Genomic DNA, 12023 nt, shown 5'->3' on the forward strand with positions numbered 1-12023 from the left:
TTATTTTCAAAAAATAGAGCTGAATATGTTAACCTATTGAAATTATATTAAATTATTCTGCTTCGCCTAAATTTGGTATTTTTTCTAATTTCTTTTCGATTTTGATTGACAATCGAAACTAAGACTTGGAATAAGCATCTTTTCGATAGGCTGTTTCGATATTCAGGGTTGTGTTGCGAGCATTTTTGCATGTTGAAAACGCCGAAAATTAGTTCTTGGTTTTGTTTATAAAAATAGCTCCGAAATGGCGGCAGGTCCAATTGCTGAACGCAACCAAGGTGAGTTTGCCCTCCACTGCACATTTGCCACACTTGGGATTCGCTTTAACCCGCCTTTTCCGTTCCCTCCTCAGATGCCACCATCTATGCCGGCGGTCTGGACGACAAGGTGTCGGAAACGCTGCTCTGGGAGCTGTTTGTCCAGGCTGGACCAGTGGGTAAGTGCGAACACACATGTATAGTGCCTAGCAGCTTCCTGATCGACATGCTTGCAGTGAACGTACACATGCCCAAGGATCGGGTCACCCAAATGCACCAGGGCTATGGATTCGTCGAGTTCCTCAGCGAGGAGGACGCCGACTATGGAATAAAGATCATGAACATGATCAAGCTTTACGGCAAGCCCATTCGCGTGAATAAGGCGTCGGCGCATCAGAAGAACTTGGATGTCGGCGCCAACATCTTCATTGGCAACCTGGACGTGGAGGTGGACGAGAAGCTGCTGTACGATACGTTCTCCGCCTTCGGCGTTATACTGCAGACGCCGAAGATCATGCGAGACCCGGAGACTGGCAAGTCTAAGAGCTTCGCGTTCATCAACTTTGCCAGCTTCGAGGCCAGCGATGCGGCCATGGACGCCATGAACGGCCAGTACCTGTGCAACCGTCCCATTTCCGTGTCCTATGCCTTCAAGAAGGATCACAAGGGCGAGCGTCACGGCTCGGCTGCGGAGCGCCTGTTGGCCGCCCAGAATCCATCGACCCATGCGGACCGGCCGCATCAATTGTTCGCCGATGCACCGGTGCAGAACATGATGCCACAGATGCAGGGCCAGATGGCGGGCCAAATGCCTGGCCAGATCCCGGCCCAGATGCCGGGCCAGATGATGCCGCCACCAATGATGGCGCCGCCGCCGCCGGTGGTGCCCGTTTCGAATAACAACATGGGCATGCTAGCACCGCCGCCGCCCGTTCCCCAGCCTACTCCGTTCCCAGCTACGATACCGCCGCCTCCGCTGCCGCCGATGACCGGCGGACAGCCGCCGCTGCCGCCAGCAATGGGCATTCCGCCGCCGCCTCGCATGATGCAGGCAAATGCGTGGGCACCGCCCGGCATGCCTGCTCCTCCGCCCAGACCACCGCCCACCAACTGGCGTCCGCCGCCCGTTCCCTTCCCTCCCACGCCCTACGCACGGCCCTATCAACCCGACGGCTACCAGTACTAAGTCTAGCGTGTAGTGTATACCAATTTGGACGAGACGAGAAATAAACATCAATAGGATTTATCAATGAAGCCTGCTCTGGGATATGTTAAGACTTCCACTCTTCTTTCTAATATGCATTTAGCAACCGGGAAACCACTGGGAGATATTTAGATCATCATTGTATATCCATTTAGTAGTCGCATTCACAATCTTCTTTTTTTTTAAATTGAACTATATTCAATAAACATAAAACGATTTCATTAATAACAAACTTAATTTTGTGCTTTAAGACTTCAATTTGAATGGAACGTATGGAGAAAGCGATGATGATGAGACGTTTTTTGTAATTTCACTAAGCATTTTAAATTTAATGGTCAATCTTTTAAATTGATGTATAGAAACTAGCTTGTAGTTAAAAATAAACTCAGCAAAGATTATTTTCGATTTACTGAAATGAAACCAGAAGGATTCCTTTTTACCATTACCAAAATGGTGCCGTCCCGCTTTTTTTTGAAACTCTTTTTTTTGGGTCTTGTAATTTGTTTTGCATAAATTTATTAATATGGGAAACATACAAGTACAGTATTTACAATAGTTTTGACTACTATTCATTTTTTACTCTTCGTCTATTGAATTCTTGCCTAAGCGATTTTGGTTTAGTCCCACTGTGCTAACTTCCATTTCGTTTGGTAAAATAACTTAATTTTAGCTTTACGTTTAAATGGTTATATTTAACGTTATTTTCTTCTTCTCTTTGCTTTTGTTTGTTTTTTTTTTTTTGGTTAAGCAAGACAAACAACAACAAAAAAACTGTGAGGCATATAGTAATAGTAATAGTAATAGTAGTTTTAATCAATAACGATGTACAAGTGGATCGTTACGCATCAATTTTCTCGCATTTATTGAAATTTCTTTTGGTTTTCGTTTTGTTTCTTTTCTTTTTTGTTAACCTTAAAAAAGATGTATATATAAAAAAAAATAATAATTAACATAAAAACGTTCTGAACTGGTTTGGTTTTTTTGTATGCGTCTGTGTGTGTGCGTGCATGTGTATGTGTATGTGTTCGTGTTGTGTGCTTGGGGTGTGTGTGGAGTTTGTTTGTTTGCTGTTGTTGTTGCGCCTGCTCTCGGGAAGTGTGGCCCCTACTAGTGGTATTGGTGTCTCAGCTACTCCTCTCTCCGTTCCGTTGTCGCAGCTTTTGCTCCTGCTCTTGATCCTGCTCCTCCGACAGATACCTTATCCGATGGCGCACTGGTGTTCGACTTGTTCTTGGAGCGCGCCGAGCCATTGGCCAGACGTGCATTCCCCGAACTGTCTGTGAGATCCTCACTATCACTGGAACGTATGTCACCGGACATCTGCAAGGAAATGGAAAGTTGGATGAGTGGTTTGCACAATACAATATATGTTCGTAGGCAATTGAATAATCTGTAGGTTAAGGTTAAGATAAACAGCACAGTTAAGAGGATAACAGCTTGATGGCCAGATGGCTCCACACTTACCAGACCCTTCTGCAGAGAGTCGACAACGATCTTGAGGATCATGTATGTCCAGATGACGTGCAGGACGAGCAGCATCAGAAGCAGTGAGTTGAAGATGTAGTAGGCTGGGAACATGGGCAGAATGCGCGGTGCTTCCACAGATGAGCTGCCAGGTTTAACAGGATGGTGTTGGCATGGAAGAGCATGTCAGTTGGATTGGGATCAACGATCAACGAAAAGAGGGACTTGGGCGCTGCCCACCACATACCTATAAATGATGCGTGGATAGAAGCCCAGACGCGTAACAATCCACACCACTGTGAAGATGGCAAAGATCGCATCGCAGAGCTTCTGATATTTGGCATATTTGGTGAGTTTGGCGGCCTCCAAGAAGATGTCGGCGCAATCGTGAACGACCAGGACGAGCGAACCGACGCGATGCAGATTGCATACCCAGCTGAGCGACATTAGGAGCAGGGTGACCATGTGATGGATGAACATCTGCCAGAAGTCCTTGCGTTTCACATCGAAGAACTGGGTGCCAGTGAGTGACCAGTAGAAGGACATCGAAATCATGTAGTACCACCAGATATCATTGCTGATCGACTGCAAGCGTTAGAATAGGCATTGTATTGTTTGTATAAAACCCTGCTTTCAAGAGTCGAATCCATCAAAATCCTCACCTGATGCGGGTAGCCGTACCAGCAGCTCTTTACATCCCAGAACCAGGGCTTGTCCCACAGCACGATCACGCCAAAGATGAAGCTGTACAGATAGTAAATGCAGCGCCACGTGTTCTCGCAGAACTTCACCAGCGTCGACGGTTTATCCTGGGCCCTGCGTAAACGCCACCAGCGCTCGATTTCGCGCTCGCTCATATCCGTCTGCTTGGCCAGCGGAACCAACTGAAAGGGAATCAAAAATTCCAGGATCAGATATCTATCAGGACAGGCATAGATAGTGTGTATGATGGACTCACCTTTTTCTTGTCCAATCGCGTCGATTTGCCATAGGTCTTCTCCAGAATAGGAACATTTGCCGCTTTCTTAGGCCTAGAACTACGTATGCCCAGTGATTTGCCTACGGGCGATATCCAGAAACTGCAAGTAATATTGAGTTTTTGATTAGAAAGTGCTATTTTTAAATGCTTTATGAGTTAGATAAAGCTGTTAGTAGGAGTTAGTTAGGTTAGTCAGTTAGGTTTTAAAGTTTATGGCAGATAGATAAACTTGGGCCAGATAATGTTGGGTTTCATATGAACTTGACCATATTGCATAAGGAAAATACATAATCGTACAACGAATATCCCACCACGCACCCAATTTTATTCAAATGAATCCAGGAACTATTGTAATCTTGGCAATGGTACTGCTATCTACCTTCGAGAAACCCGACACAACATATCCAATAAAAAGTTCCATTGGGCTTGACACAAGATCTCTAATTATGCATGTACGTACGTACACCCATGGCGGAAACGTTTCGGGATTTTCAGTTTCTGTTGCTGTTTATGATTTTGCTTTAATTTATTTTATTTTATTTATATTTATTTTGCACACACACCTGTCGTCGCCCCATCGTCTGGCACGTGTGAGGCATGGCAACAGGGACTTGTTGGGATGTGGATGGGGATGGGGATTTTGGGATCGGTTTTTGGTCTGCCCGCACGCCCACATGCATGGCTAATTAGCTCGCCCAAAGCTGGACACCACACCACGCCAGACTTACGAGGCATAGAGTAGTTGTATCTCGTTTCGGAAGTTAATTTGCCAATGAAATCGAAAATCGAAAATGGTCGACTGACTGCCATGCCCACGAGATTTGCAGATCGCCTGGCTGCTCCTCTACGTTTGGAATTCCAAGTGGTCTCCAAAGTAACCCTCATTTCGTAGGCAAAGCACGAAAGCTCAACGCGGAAATATCAGTTTTTCTATTTCTACTTATAACAATTAATTTGAATTAATGCCGAATCTGGGCTCAGTTCAAGTTCAAGTAGTGCGTAATTGAATTAACGCACCAAGAAGGATTTAATTGACCCGCATTCGAAGTGGAATATTGATTTATCTTCTATGTCTTCTATATAGGGAGTGAACACTGTAATTGGAGGCTTCTTAAATAAGAAGTGCGTGTTGGGGTGTGTAAAAATAAATTGGACTATTGAAGTTTTATCGAAAATTCGTTGCGAGTGCGTCACTACTAATGACGCACACTGCAAGTTTCGTTATCAAAAAAACATATAAAAAAAAAAAATTTCTAATAAAATATTCATTAAGTACATTTTTGGGTATGTTGCCCCAGTTGAAAACTGTTGGTTGGCATTCTCAGAAATATAAAAGAAAATAGAAATATCTGTACATGCTGGTAAATTTAATTTGTTAATTACAATTTAATTAGTTGAAGAAACCATTTAATTTGATTTGAAAAACAAAGTACCGTTCCCAAAACATCGATATGCACACCGGTGCATGGCTCGAATTTCGCACGCATATCGATACTTGATGACATCGCTATTGCTGTACCATCGCTATGAACTACTATCCTCGAACTTGTAAACAACAAAAAGCCAATTCATCTAGTGACCATTTGGAGCTGCCCGACTGTTTGAAGCTATTTCACCCACTGGCTACTGTCACCACCCCACATTGATCCGTTCCGAAATGGAATCGCCCAGCGCTCGAACACTCGGCAATTCCCCGGGCGATGACAGCGGCAACGGGAATGGAAACGGGAATGGAAATGGAAGTGGGAACGGAAACACCACGATGATGCCGCATGGAATCTACCATGAGCGACAGACTCGCCACCTGTGCGGCCTCCACGCCCTGAACAATCTGTTCCAGGGGCTCGACATGTTCTCCAAATCGGAACTGGACGACTACTGCACCACACTGACCCCGCGCAACTGGCTGAATCCGCATCGATCGTGGATCGGTTGGGGCAACTACGACGTCAATGTGATCATGTACGCACTGCAGCAGCGGAATTGCGAGGCGATGTGGTTCGACCGCCGGCGGGATCCACGCTGTCTCAATCTGAGCGCCATTTTCGGCTTCATTCTTAATGTGCCGGCCCAGATGAGCCTGGGCTACTACATTCCGCTGCCCTTCCAGATGCGCCACTGGCTGGCACTGCGTCGCTTGAACGGCAGCTACTACAATCTGGACTCCAAGCTGCGCGAGCCCAAGTGCCTGGGCAACGAGGAGCAGTTCCTCGAGTTTCTGGCCACCCAACTGCAGATGGATCACGAGCTATTCCTTGTGCTGGAAGTGGAGACGGACTGCAAGGATAAGTGCCGGCAACGTTGGCTGCTGCCGCAGTTCAGGGACTAATGTTATGGTTAGCACTCCATATAAAGCTAACATTGGAGCACCATTAGTTATTGTACCAATTATTTAATGAAACTAACCAAAAAGTGCCCTACACTATGCAAGTTAAACATTTACCAATTCGCACTGCAAGTGGATGCCACCAAATTATGTTTGTAGTTTAATAAAAGCGACAAGAATAATTCACATGTGCCATGTGTATGTACTTTTGAACCCCAAGTTCTGTGCAAGCCATCATATTCTAGCCAATTCATTGGAAACTTTGGACCAAGCGAGAGCTGCGCCTTGCGGCAAAACGGCTCAAATTCGTTGGGTTTCGTGCGAATAATGATGGTGTTTTGATTGAGCTGCAACGCGATGACAGTTTGCGATAAGAGCCACCATTATTTGAACGCATTTATTAAATTTCACTTAGGCAATATGCACAAATTGCGCCCAAAGTGCAATGCACTGGCAATTATTTGGCTCTTATCGCCGGCGCAACTAAAATTTCGAAGCCCACTGGCGATCAAGCTATACAGAATATATACATATATATATATATACTATATAGCATATATGTCGCCTGTTGTTTGGCGAATTATTTGCGCTTGTCAGCGATAATTCAGCACGCAAGGCAAGCCGACGACGACGATTGTGAGATTAGCGCAAGTGAGTGCTATGGTTATACCTATGCTATATCCTATATGTGGCCCGACTTGGGTTCTTTGGGCTTTGGACGACGACGTCTGACTCACGGCCACCGGATTGCCAGATGGAACTTGGGGAATTAAGTATAAGCGCCATTAGTCAGCGACTAACTGATCGCCCAGCTCAAAGGCCTATCACCGATTTTAATCGCTAAAAAAAAAACAAGCTCTATATTTCAATTTGCTTTATGACCAATCCGGCAATCTGCAGCTTGTAAATTAAATCGGCAGAAACTACACTTATCGCTAACCAAATGCTTAATCTTTCAGTGGAAATAATCGTAAGGTTGTAATGAATGAAATATCAAGTTCTTAGTTCTTAACTAAGATATAGTTTCAAAATAGTATGCATAGTTTCATGAAAACTAGTTCATATGTTTTTTCCCAGAGAAGAATGAGAGGTGCTAATTGGACATTAAACGAACTGCACCGGCATCGAGAGTCCGCTCTCTTCCGCAGTGGAGTACCCACCTGACCAGGTAGTGCTCCTCATTCCCCCCATTCCTATGCTCAGCTGGTGCGTGAAGCACGTGCGTTTTTTCTTTCTATTCTTTTTCGGTTTTATGGCATTTAACTATTTTCTTCTTTTTTTTCATTAACCATTGGGCAATCGGCACGATACGCAATTCTAGTGACCACCGGCGTAAAGAGTGTGGAAAACTTTGGTAAACGGGTTTAGGGATCGGATCGGTTTTGGTTGGGATTGCTGTTCCTGGTAGCACTATTGCCAATCCAAAGTAAAGAGGTTGGAGAAAGAAGAAGCGCAATGGTGGAGCAGCTGGCATTTGCCCATTGCCCGGCGATTTAGTGTGTATATTTGAATATATGCATGTATACACATTTCCCACATTTCGATTGTTGTGTGCATGTGAGCCATTAAAATAATTAACCTGAAATTTTATCGCACTAGAGCGCTGAGCTCGAGGGTCGCCTCTTGGCGATTACGTATCACAAAAGCTTCAGCATAAATGCGGACAAATAGTACGAACAGGCCCCACGCACAGCTGCGGCCAGCAAAGTAGCCACCCCGCCCATAAACTAGCCCACTTGAGAGCTCTATCGGAAATCGGTTTGGATCAGCTGCCAGGTGGGATGGTGATTTCAACGATGATTAGCTTTATGGATTTGGCCACAAGATTATGATGCCATTATAAATATAAGTCGTAGGAACGGAGAGTTCCGAAAACTGAATTATGGTTACGATTTATATCCAGAGATACAACTATCTTATCTGCATTTGTATAAGAACGATAAATACCCAGTTTATTCAAGTTTCAATTGAAATGATGGACAAGCAGCAGCAAGCTGACGAGCTCTATTCCCTTGGCCCCAACTGTGGGTGTTGTTTTAGCAAGTGTCTCTCACTTGTTCCTCCCTCCCCAGCATAAAAACATAAACATAAACCCCAATCCAGTGCACACCACATTCCAAGGCGTGCTTTAGTGTGTGGCAGTGTGGTGGTGGATGGAATGGTGGCCATTGGGGAAGCGCCAATCGGGCCATAAAGTGCGCACATATTTGGAAAAACTTCTCGAGTCAATGACTCACTCGGCGAGCCAAGTGATTTTGGCCAGGCCCGCCAAGGAAAAACGGTTGACGAATCACGGACTAAGATAGCATATATACTCGTATAAAAAGCACACGATGTAGTGGGCGGAGTGACTATAAGTTTAGTTACTTATCTTTATTTTAAGCAAACACATGGCACCACCAACGGTTAATCCCCAAAGCACATTCAATGGGCAATTCGTACAAATCCGCGTCTTGGTTGCTTGCTGGCCAAATGGTACAAGTGCGCGTTCCAAGCTTGCCAAATGGGCAGCTAAGCCCTTTTGCACTCTTTTGACCCAAATAAATGTTAATGACACACCTGTAACCATCCACCCAGACCCCCCCCCCCCCCCTCCCCCTCTGGACCACGCCCCTGCTGTACCCACACACGCCCAACAAAAAGCGGAAAAATGGAAACAGTCATTCGAGAGTTCGCCGTAAAACAATCGAGGCACTGAGCACTGTTATCAGGTTTTATACGTAAATCTTGGCGCAAATCTTATCGGAGTGCCGTGGAGTGCAGTGCTAATGGTGCTAGTGGTGGCGGTGGTGCTGTCCAAGGTGGCTCCACTATGCCCACTATGGATGGCACTTTGGGAGAGCCACCAATCGATTCGGCTGCGACTGCGACTTTTGCCATTCAATGAATCTTAATGGGAGAGCAGCAGCAAAAACCCAATTCGACCTTGGAGACCAATTCTCGTTTAAGAAGCAGAAAAATACAAAAAAACAAAGTGGTCCGCCATGAAACAGATTTGGTTTTTGTCTCAATTTCATTTTCAAACGTGAATGCAAACAAGCCGCCGAAAAAGAGCTGAAAATGGAATGAAAACAAGAGTCACAGTTCGAATTCTATAAGATGAACCCACAGCTAAGGTCAGGTTAAAATATTTTCGAATTTGTATTAGCGAGGCTCAACTGTACTGTCACTGTCCTGCAGGGCAGATGATGCTCAGAATTTGGACTCCAGTCCGCTGGACTTGCTGCTGGCAATTTATGTCAAATTAAGGGCAGCCAAAAACATTGCAAAATATGAGAATTACAACTCCGCCACATGCAAATGCCAGTGCACGCGAACCGCACACACGAACTTTGCAGCTCGTTGGAATATTCACAGCCACATATATACGTATGTATGTATGCATTGTTGAAGCCAAACGCGACGCGCTGGTTAATTGGCCTGAAAAGCGGCCAAAATGCTAGCGGCTCACAGGCGTGGAAATTTGACATTTGACAACATTTTCGCACTTTAATTGCAAGAAAATGTTTGTGAATATTTGCATTGGAAATGAATAATGGGTTTTCCTGTACGAAACTCAGTTATCTCGCACTGTGCAAATGAAATCGATCAAAAGTTTGAACAAACAATATAAATATCAATAAATATCAGTTTTTTGGCTTTCTACCGAGGCCGTTTGAAAACTTAAAAAAATAATTAAGGCTGATCGGGTTATATTTATGAAAAATACTTCCTAACACTGGCCGATTAGTTAACTATGTATTTGCCCCACTGTGCCAGTTTTGATCCCAATTTCTCAGCGGGCCATACAAAAACCGCATGGAGCCGACTATAAACAAATATATGTATGTGCATATATATATGTATGTATGTTCTCCCTTTGACTAAACAATTAGTAGGAACTTGAAAATGGAGTGGGGCTAATATTTTGTGGGAAATTCGTTGCCGGCTGGCTGGAAACTGCAGACGGCGTCGCTTGGAAAGGGAAAACTTCGAGTTGCAGCAACAAAACACGCGTGTATGCCGCACAAACCGCACACAAACAAACAAGCACTGTTCACACACACATATATACATACATATACATATATATATATGAACGCTTGCAGAATGTTGGGCGTTTCCACGTGAGGTTATGTTTGTCGATAAAAAAAAATGAAATGAAATGAAATGGGGAAAAGAAGGAATTATGAATAAAGTTTACTGTACATGGTGCAACAAACGTGGGGCGGTGGGCTTGCTCAATGGAAAGGAGAGCGCGAAAGACCGGGAGAGAGCGAGGGAAAGCCGTATGAATGGGGTTAGAGAGAGAGGCGGAATGGAATCAAGTTGCCGGGAATGGCGAGAATGGAAAGGGAGTACGTCAGTTGGTTGGGAAGAGTGGGGAGGGAGGAAAATGGACTTGGAAAACTTACCGCTCCAGCGTGTAGCGGACCAGCATGACGACAGCGGCGAATGGAATGGGCCAGATGAGGTCCTTGTAGTTTGCGTGCACCACATCTGGACGCGAGCCGGGCGCAATGTCCGCCCAGGTTGTGTTCGGCGGCAGCCAGATGTGCGTACTCCAGAATACATTGCTGAACTCATTCAATATGTCCATGTTGCTGCTTCAGTTGCCGCTTCACAATTTCTCGATTGCTTGTTTTCTTATTTGGTTTTCCTTTGCTCAGCTTTCCTGTTTTTCCCTGGCGTTTGTTGTCACATATGTATATGCTTTGCTTTTTCTAAATATTCGCAATTGTATGAGCCTGTGTTATTGTGCCTTGCGAACAACAGCAACAATAACAGCAAGAACAACAATAAGCGACAACAACAGCAACAAGAACAACAACAACAGGAGCACCGGACACACACTAATGCACACTCACAGCGTAGCACAAACACACACTGGCAAAAAAACAAAAACCGCCGAATCGAATTGTTGTTGTCTTGTCTCGTTAACTTGCGCTTATGGCTTTTCTAATTCTATTTCTATTTGGATTTCGATTTAATTCGTTTTTGAAAGGCTACCTTTGCCGTTTGTTTGGGAGCGTAAATGAAGTCAAGTTCCCTGACAATCTGTTCTCGACCAAAGCAATAGACTTTCTGAATTTCGGCTAGGGGTCGAGTTGGCCGCCGCTCGTCTCGTCCACTTAAACAGGATGAACGAAAAAAAATACTAATAGTATTTCCTCGCCGAGCAACAACAATGCAGTGTGCCCAGAGACGGCGGAGCGGTAAATGTAACTGCAGCGAGACCAGTGTGCCCGTGTGCGGGAAGACAGGGAAAGCCAGCAAAAATAAGGCTTTAGAAGCTACACAAAATACCAAATGTACAAAAATTTTTATAGCGCTTTTAATTCACAAATTTGCGATTTTAGTTTATTGCTTAACGTTTATTACCCTAACTTGTTCATTGCGTTTGCAACTAGTTATTTGAGAGAAATTATTATGCGTTACAATTACTGTTAGTTTTTCGGCAAGAACTTATAAAAGTCAACTATGAAAAGAAAGTAGCCATGGATTACCATGGAAATTAGCAAACTTCATCGTTGACACCAAACAGCATATGTGTGTTCGTTAATTACCATTGATTGAATTTAACCATTTATCAATACAAGTATGTGCCTAAAATTCTTTGGCAATTGTGAATTCTTTGGCAATAAAAACAAAGAACTAACATAGGTTATAGGAAGAATCCACTGTAGTTCTGCAATGAAAACCAGGGCTGGCACTGCTGTAAGCTAACAGCCAAGAGAACTGTAATCAGTAAAGGAGTGTTAGTGGTATTAAGTATTTGGCTAGTATTTTAATACCAACTTTGCTGCAATTGTC

At 44.4% G+C, this 12023-nt stretch overlaps 3 protein-coding genes across 4 annotated transcripts; 2 read left to right on the forward strand and 1 right to left on the reverse strand.

Annotated features, from left to right (window-relative positions):
- Nucleotides 1-142: 142 nt before the first annotated feature.
- On the forward strand, nucleotides 143-1887 carry LOC6612298 (splicing factor 3B subunit 4). 2 transcript variants are annotated; one of them, XM_002036772.2, is made up of 3 exons: nucleotides 145-278; nucleotides 353-436; nucleotides 494-1887. In XM_002036772.2, the coding sequence occupies exons 1-3, from the start codon at nucleotides 245-247 to the stop codon at nucleotides 1441-1443; spliced, it is 1068 nt and encodes a 355-aa protein (XP_002036808.2). In that variant the 5' UTR covers nucleotides 145-244; the 3' UTR covers nucleotides 1444-1887. The 2 variants fall into 2 exon arrangements, with proteins under 2 accessions (XP_032581622.1, XP_002036808.2); XM_032725731.1 differs by having other exon boundaries at nucleotides 143-278; nucleotides 353-1887.
- Nucleotides 1888-2468: 581 nt separating this feature from the next.
- LOC6612295 (ceramide synthase 6) lies at nucleotides 2469-11420 on the reverse strand. Its single transcript, XM_002036769.2, has 7 exons — nucleotides 11220-11420; nucleotides 10625-10933; nucleotides 3884-4004; nucleotides 3588-3809; nucleotides 3173-3510; nucleotides 2926-3070; nucleotides 2469-2781 (listed from the first exon to the last, which is right to left on the reverse strand). The coding sequence occupies exons 2-7, from the start codon at nucleotides 10807-10809 to the stop codon at nucleotides 2590-2592; spliced, it is 1203 nt and encodes a 400-aa protein (XP_002036805.1). The 5' UTR covers nucleotides 10810-10933; nucleotides 11220-11420; the 3' UTR covers nucleotides 2469-2589.
- On the forward strand, nucleotides 5419-6418 carry LOC6612296 (josephin-like protein). Its single transcript, XM_002036770.2, has one exon. The coding sequence runs from the start codon at nucleotides 5562-5564 to the stop codon at nucleotides 6231-6233; it is 672 nt and encodes a 223-aa protein (XP_002036806.1). The 5' UTR covers nucleotides 5419-5561; the 3' UTR covers nucleotides 6234-6418.
- Nucleotides 11421-12023: the final 603 nt, after the last annotated feature.

The sequence above is a fragment of the Drosophila sechellia genome, chromosome X (assembly GCF_004382195.2).
Source record: "Drosophila sechellia strain sech25 chromosome X, ASM438219v1, whole genome shotgun sequence".
NCBI lineage: Eukaryota > Metazoa > Arthropoda > Insecta > Diptera > Drosophilidae > Drosophila > Drosophila sechellia.

What these genes read in the sequence shown, in the direction of transcription:
- LOC6612298 (XM_032725731.1), top strand. Translation starts at nt 245, where the DNA reads ATGGCGGCAGGTCCAATTGCTGAACGCAACCAAG. An exon ending in AATTGCTGAACGCAACCAAG is followed by an intron (nt 279 to 352) that starts GTGAGTTTGCCC and finishes TTCCCTCCTCAG; the next exon opens with ATGCCACCATCTATGCCGGC.
- LOC6612296 (XM_002036770.2), top strand. Translation starts at nt 5,562, where the DNA reads ATGGAATCGCCCAGCGCTCGAACACTCGGCAATTCCCCGGGCGATGAC.
- LOC6612295 (XM_002036769.2), bottom strand. Translation starts at nt 10,809, where the DNA reads ATGGACATATTGAATGAGTTCAGCAATGTATTCTGGAGTACGCACATC. An exon ending in GTCCGCTACACGCTGGAGCG is followed by an intron (nt 4,005 to 10,624) that starts GTAAGTTTTCCA and finishes TATTACTTGCAG; the next exon opens with TTTCTGGATATCGCCCGTAG. An exon ending in ACTCTCTGCAGAAGGGTCTG is followed by an intron (nt 2,782 to 2,925) that starts GTAAGTGTGGAG and finishes ATTTCCTTGCAG; the next exon opens with ATGTCCGGTGACATACGTTC.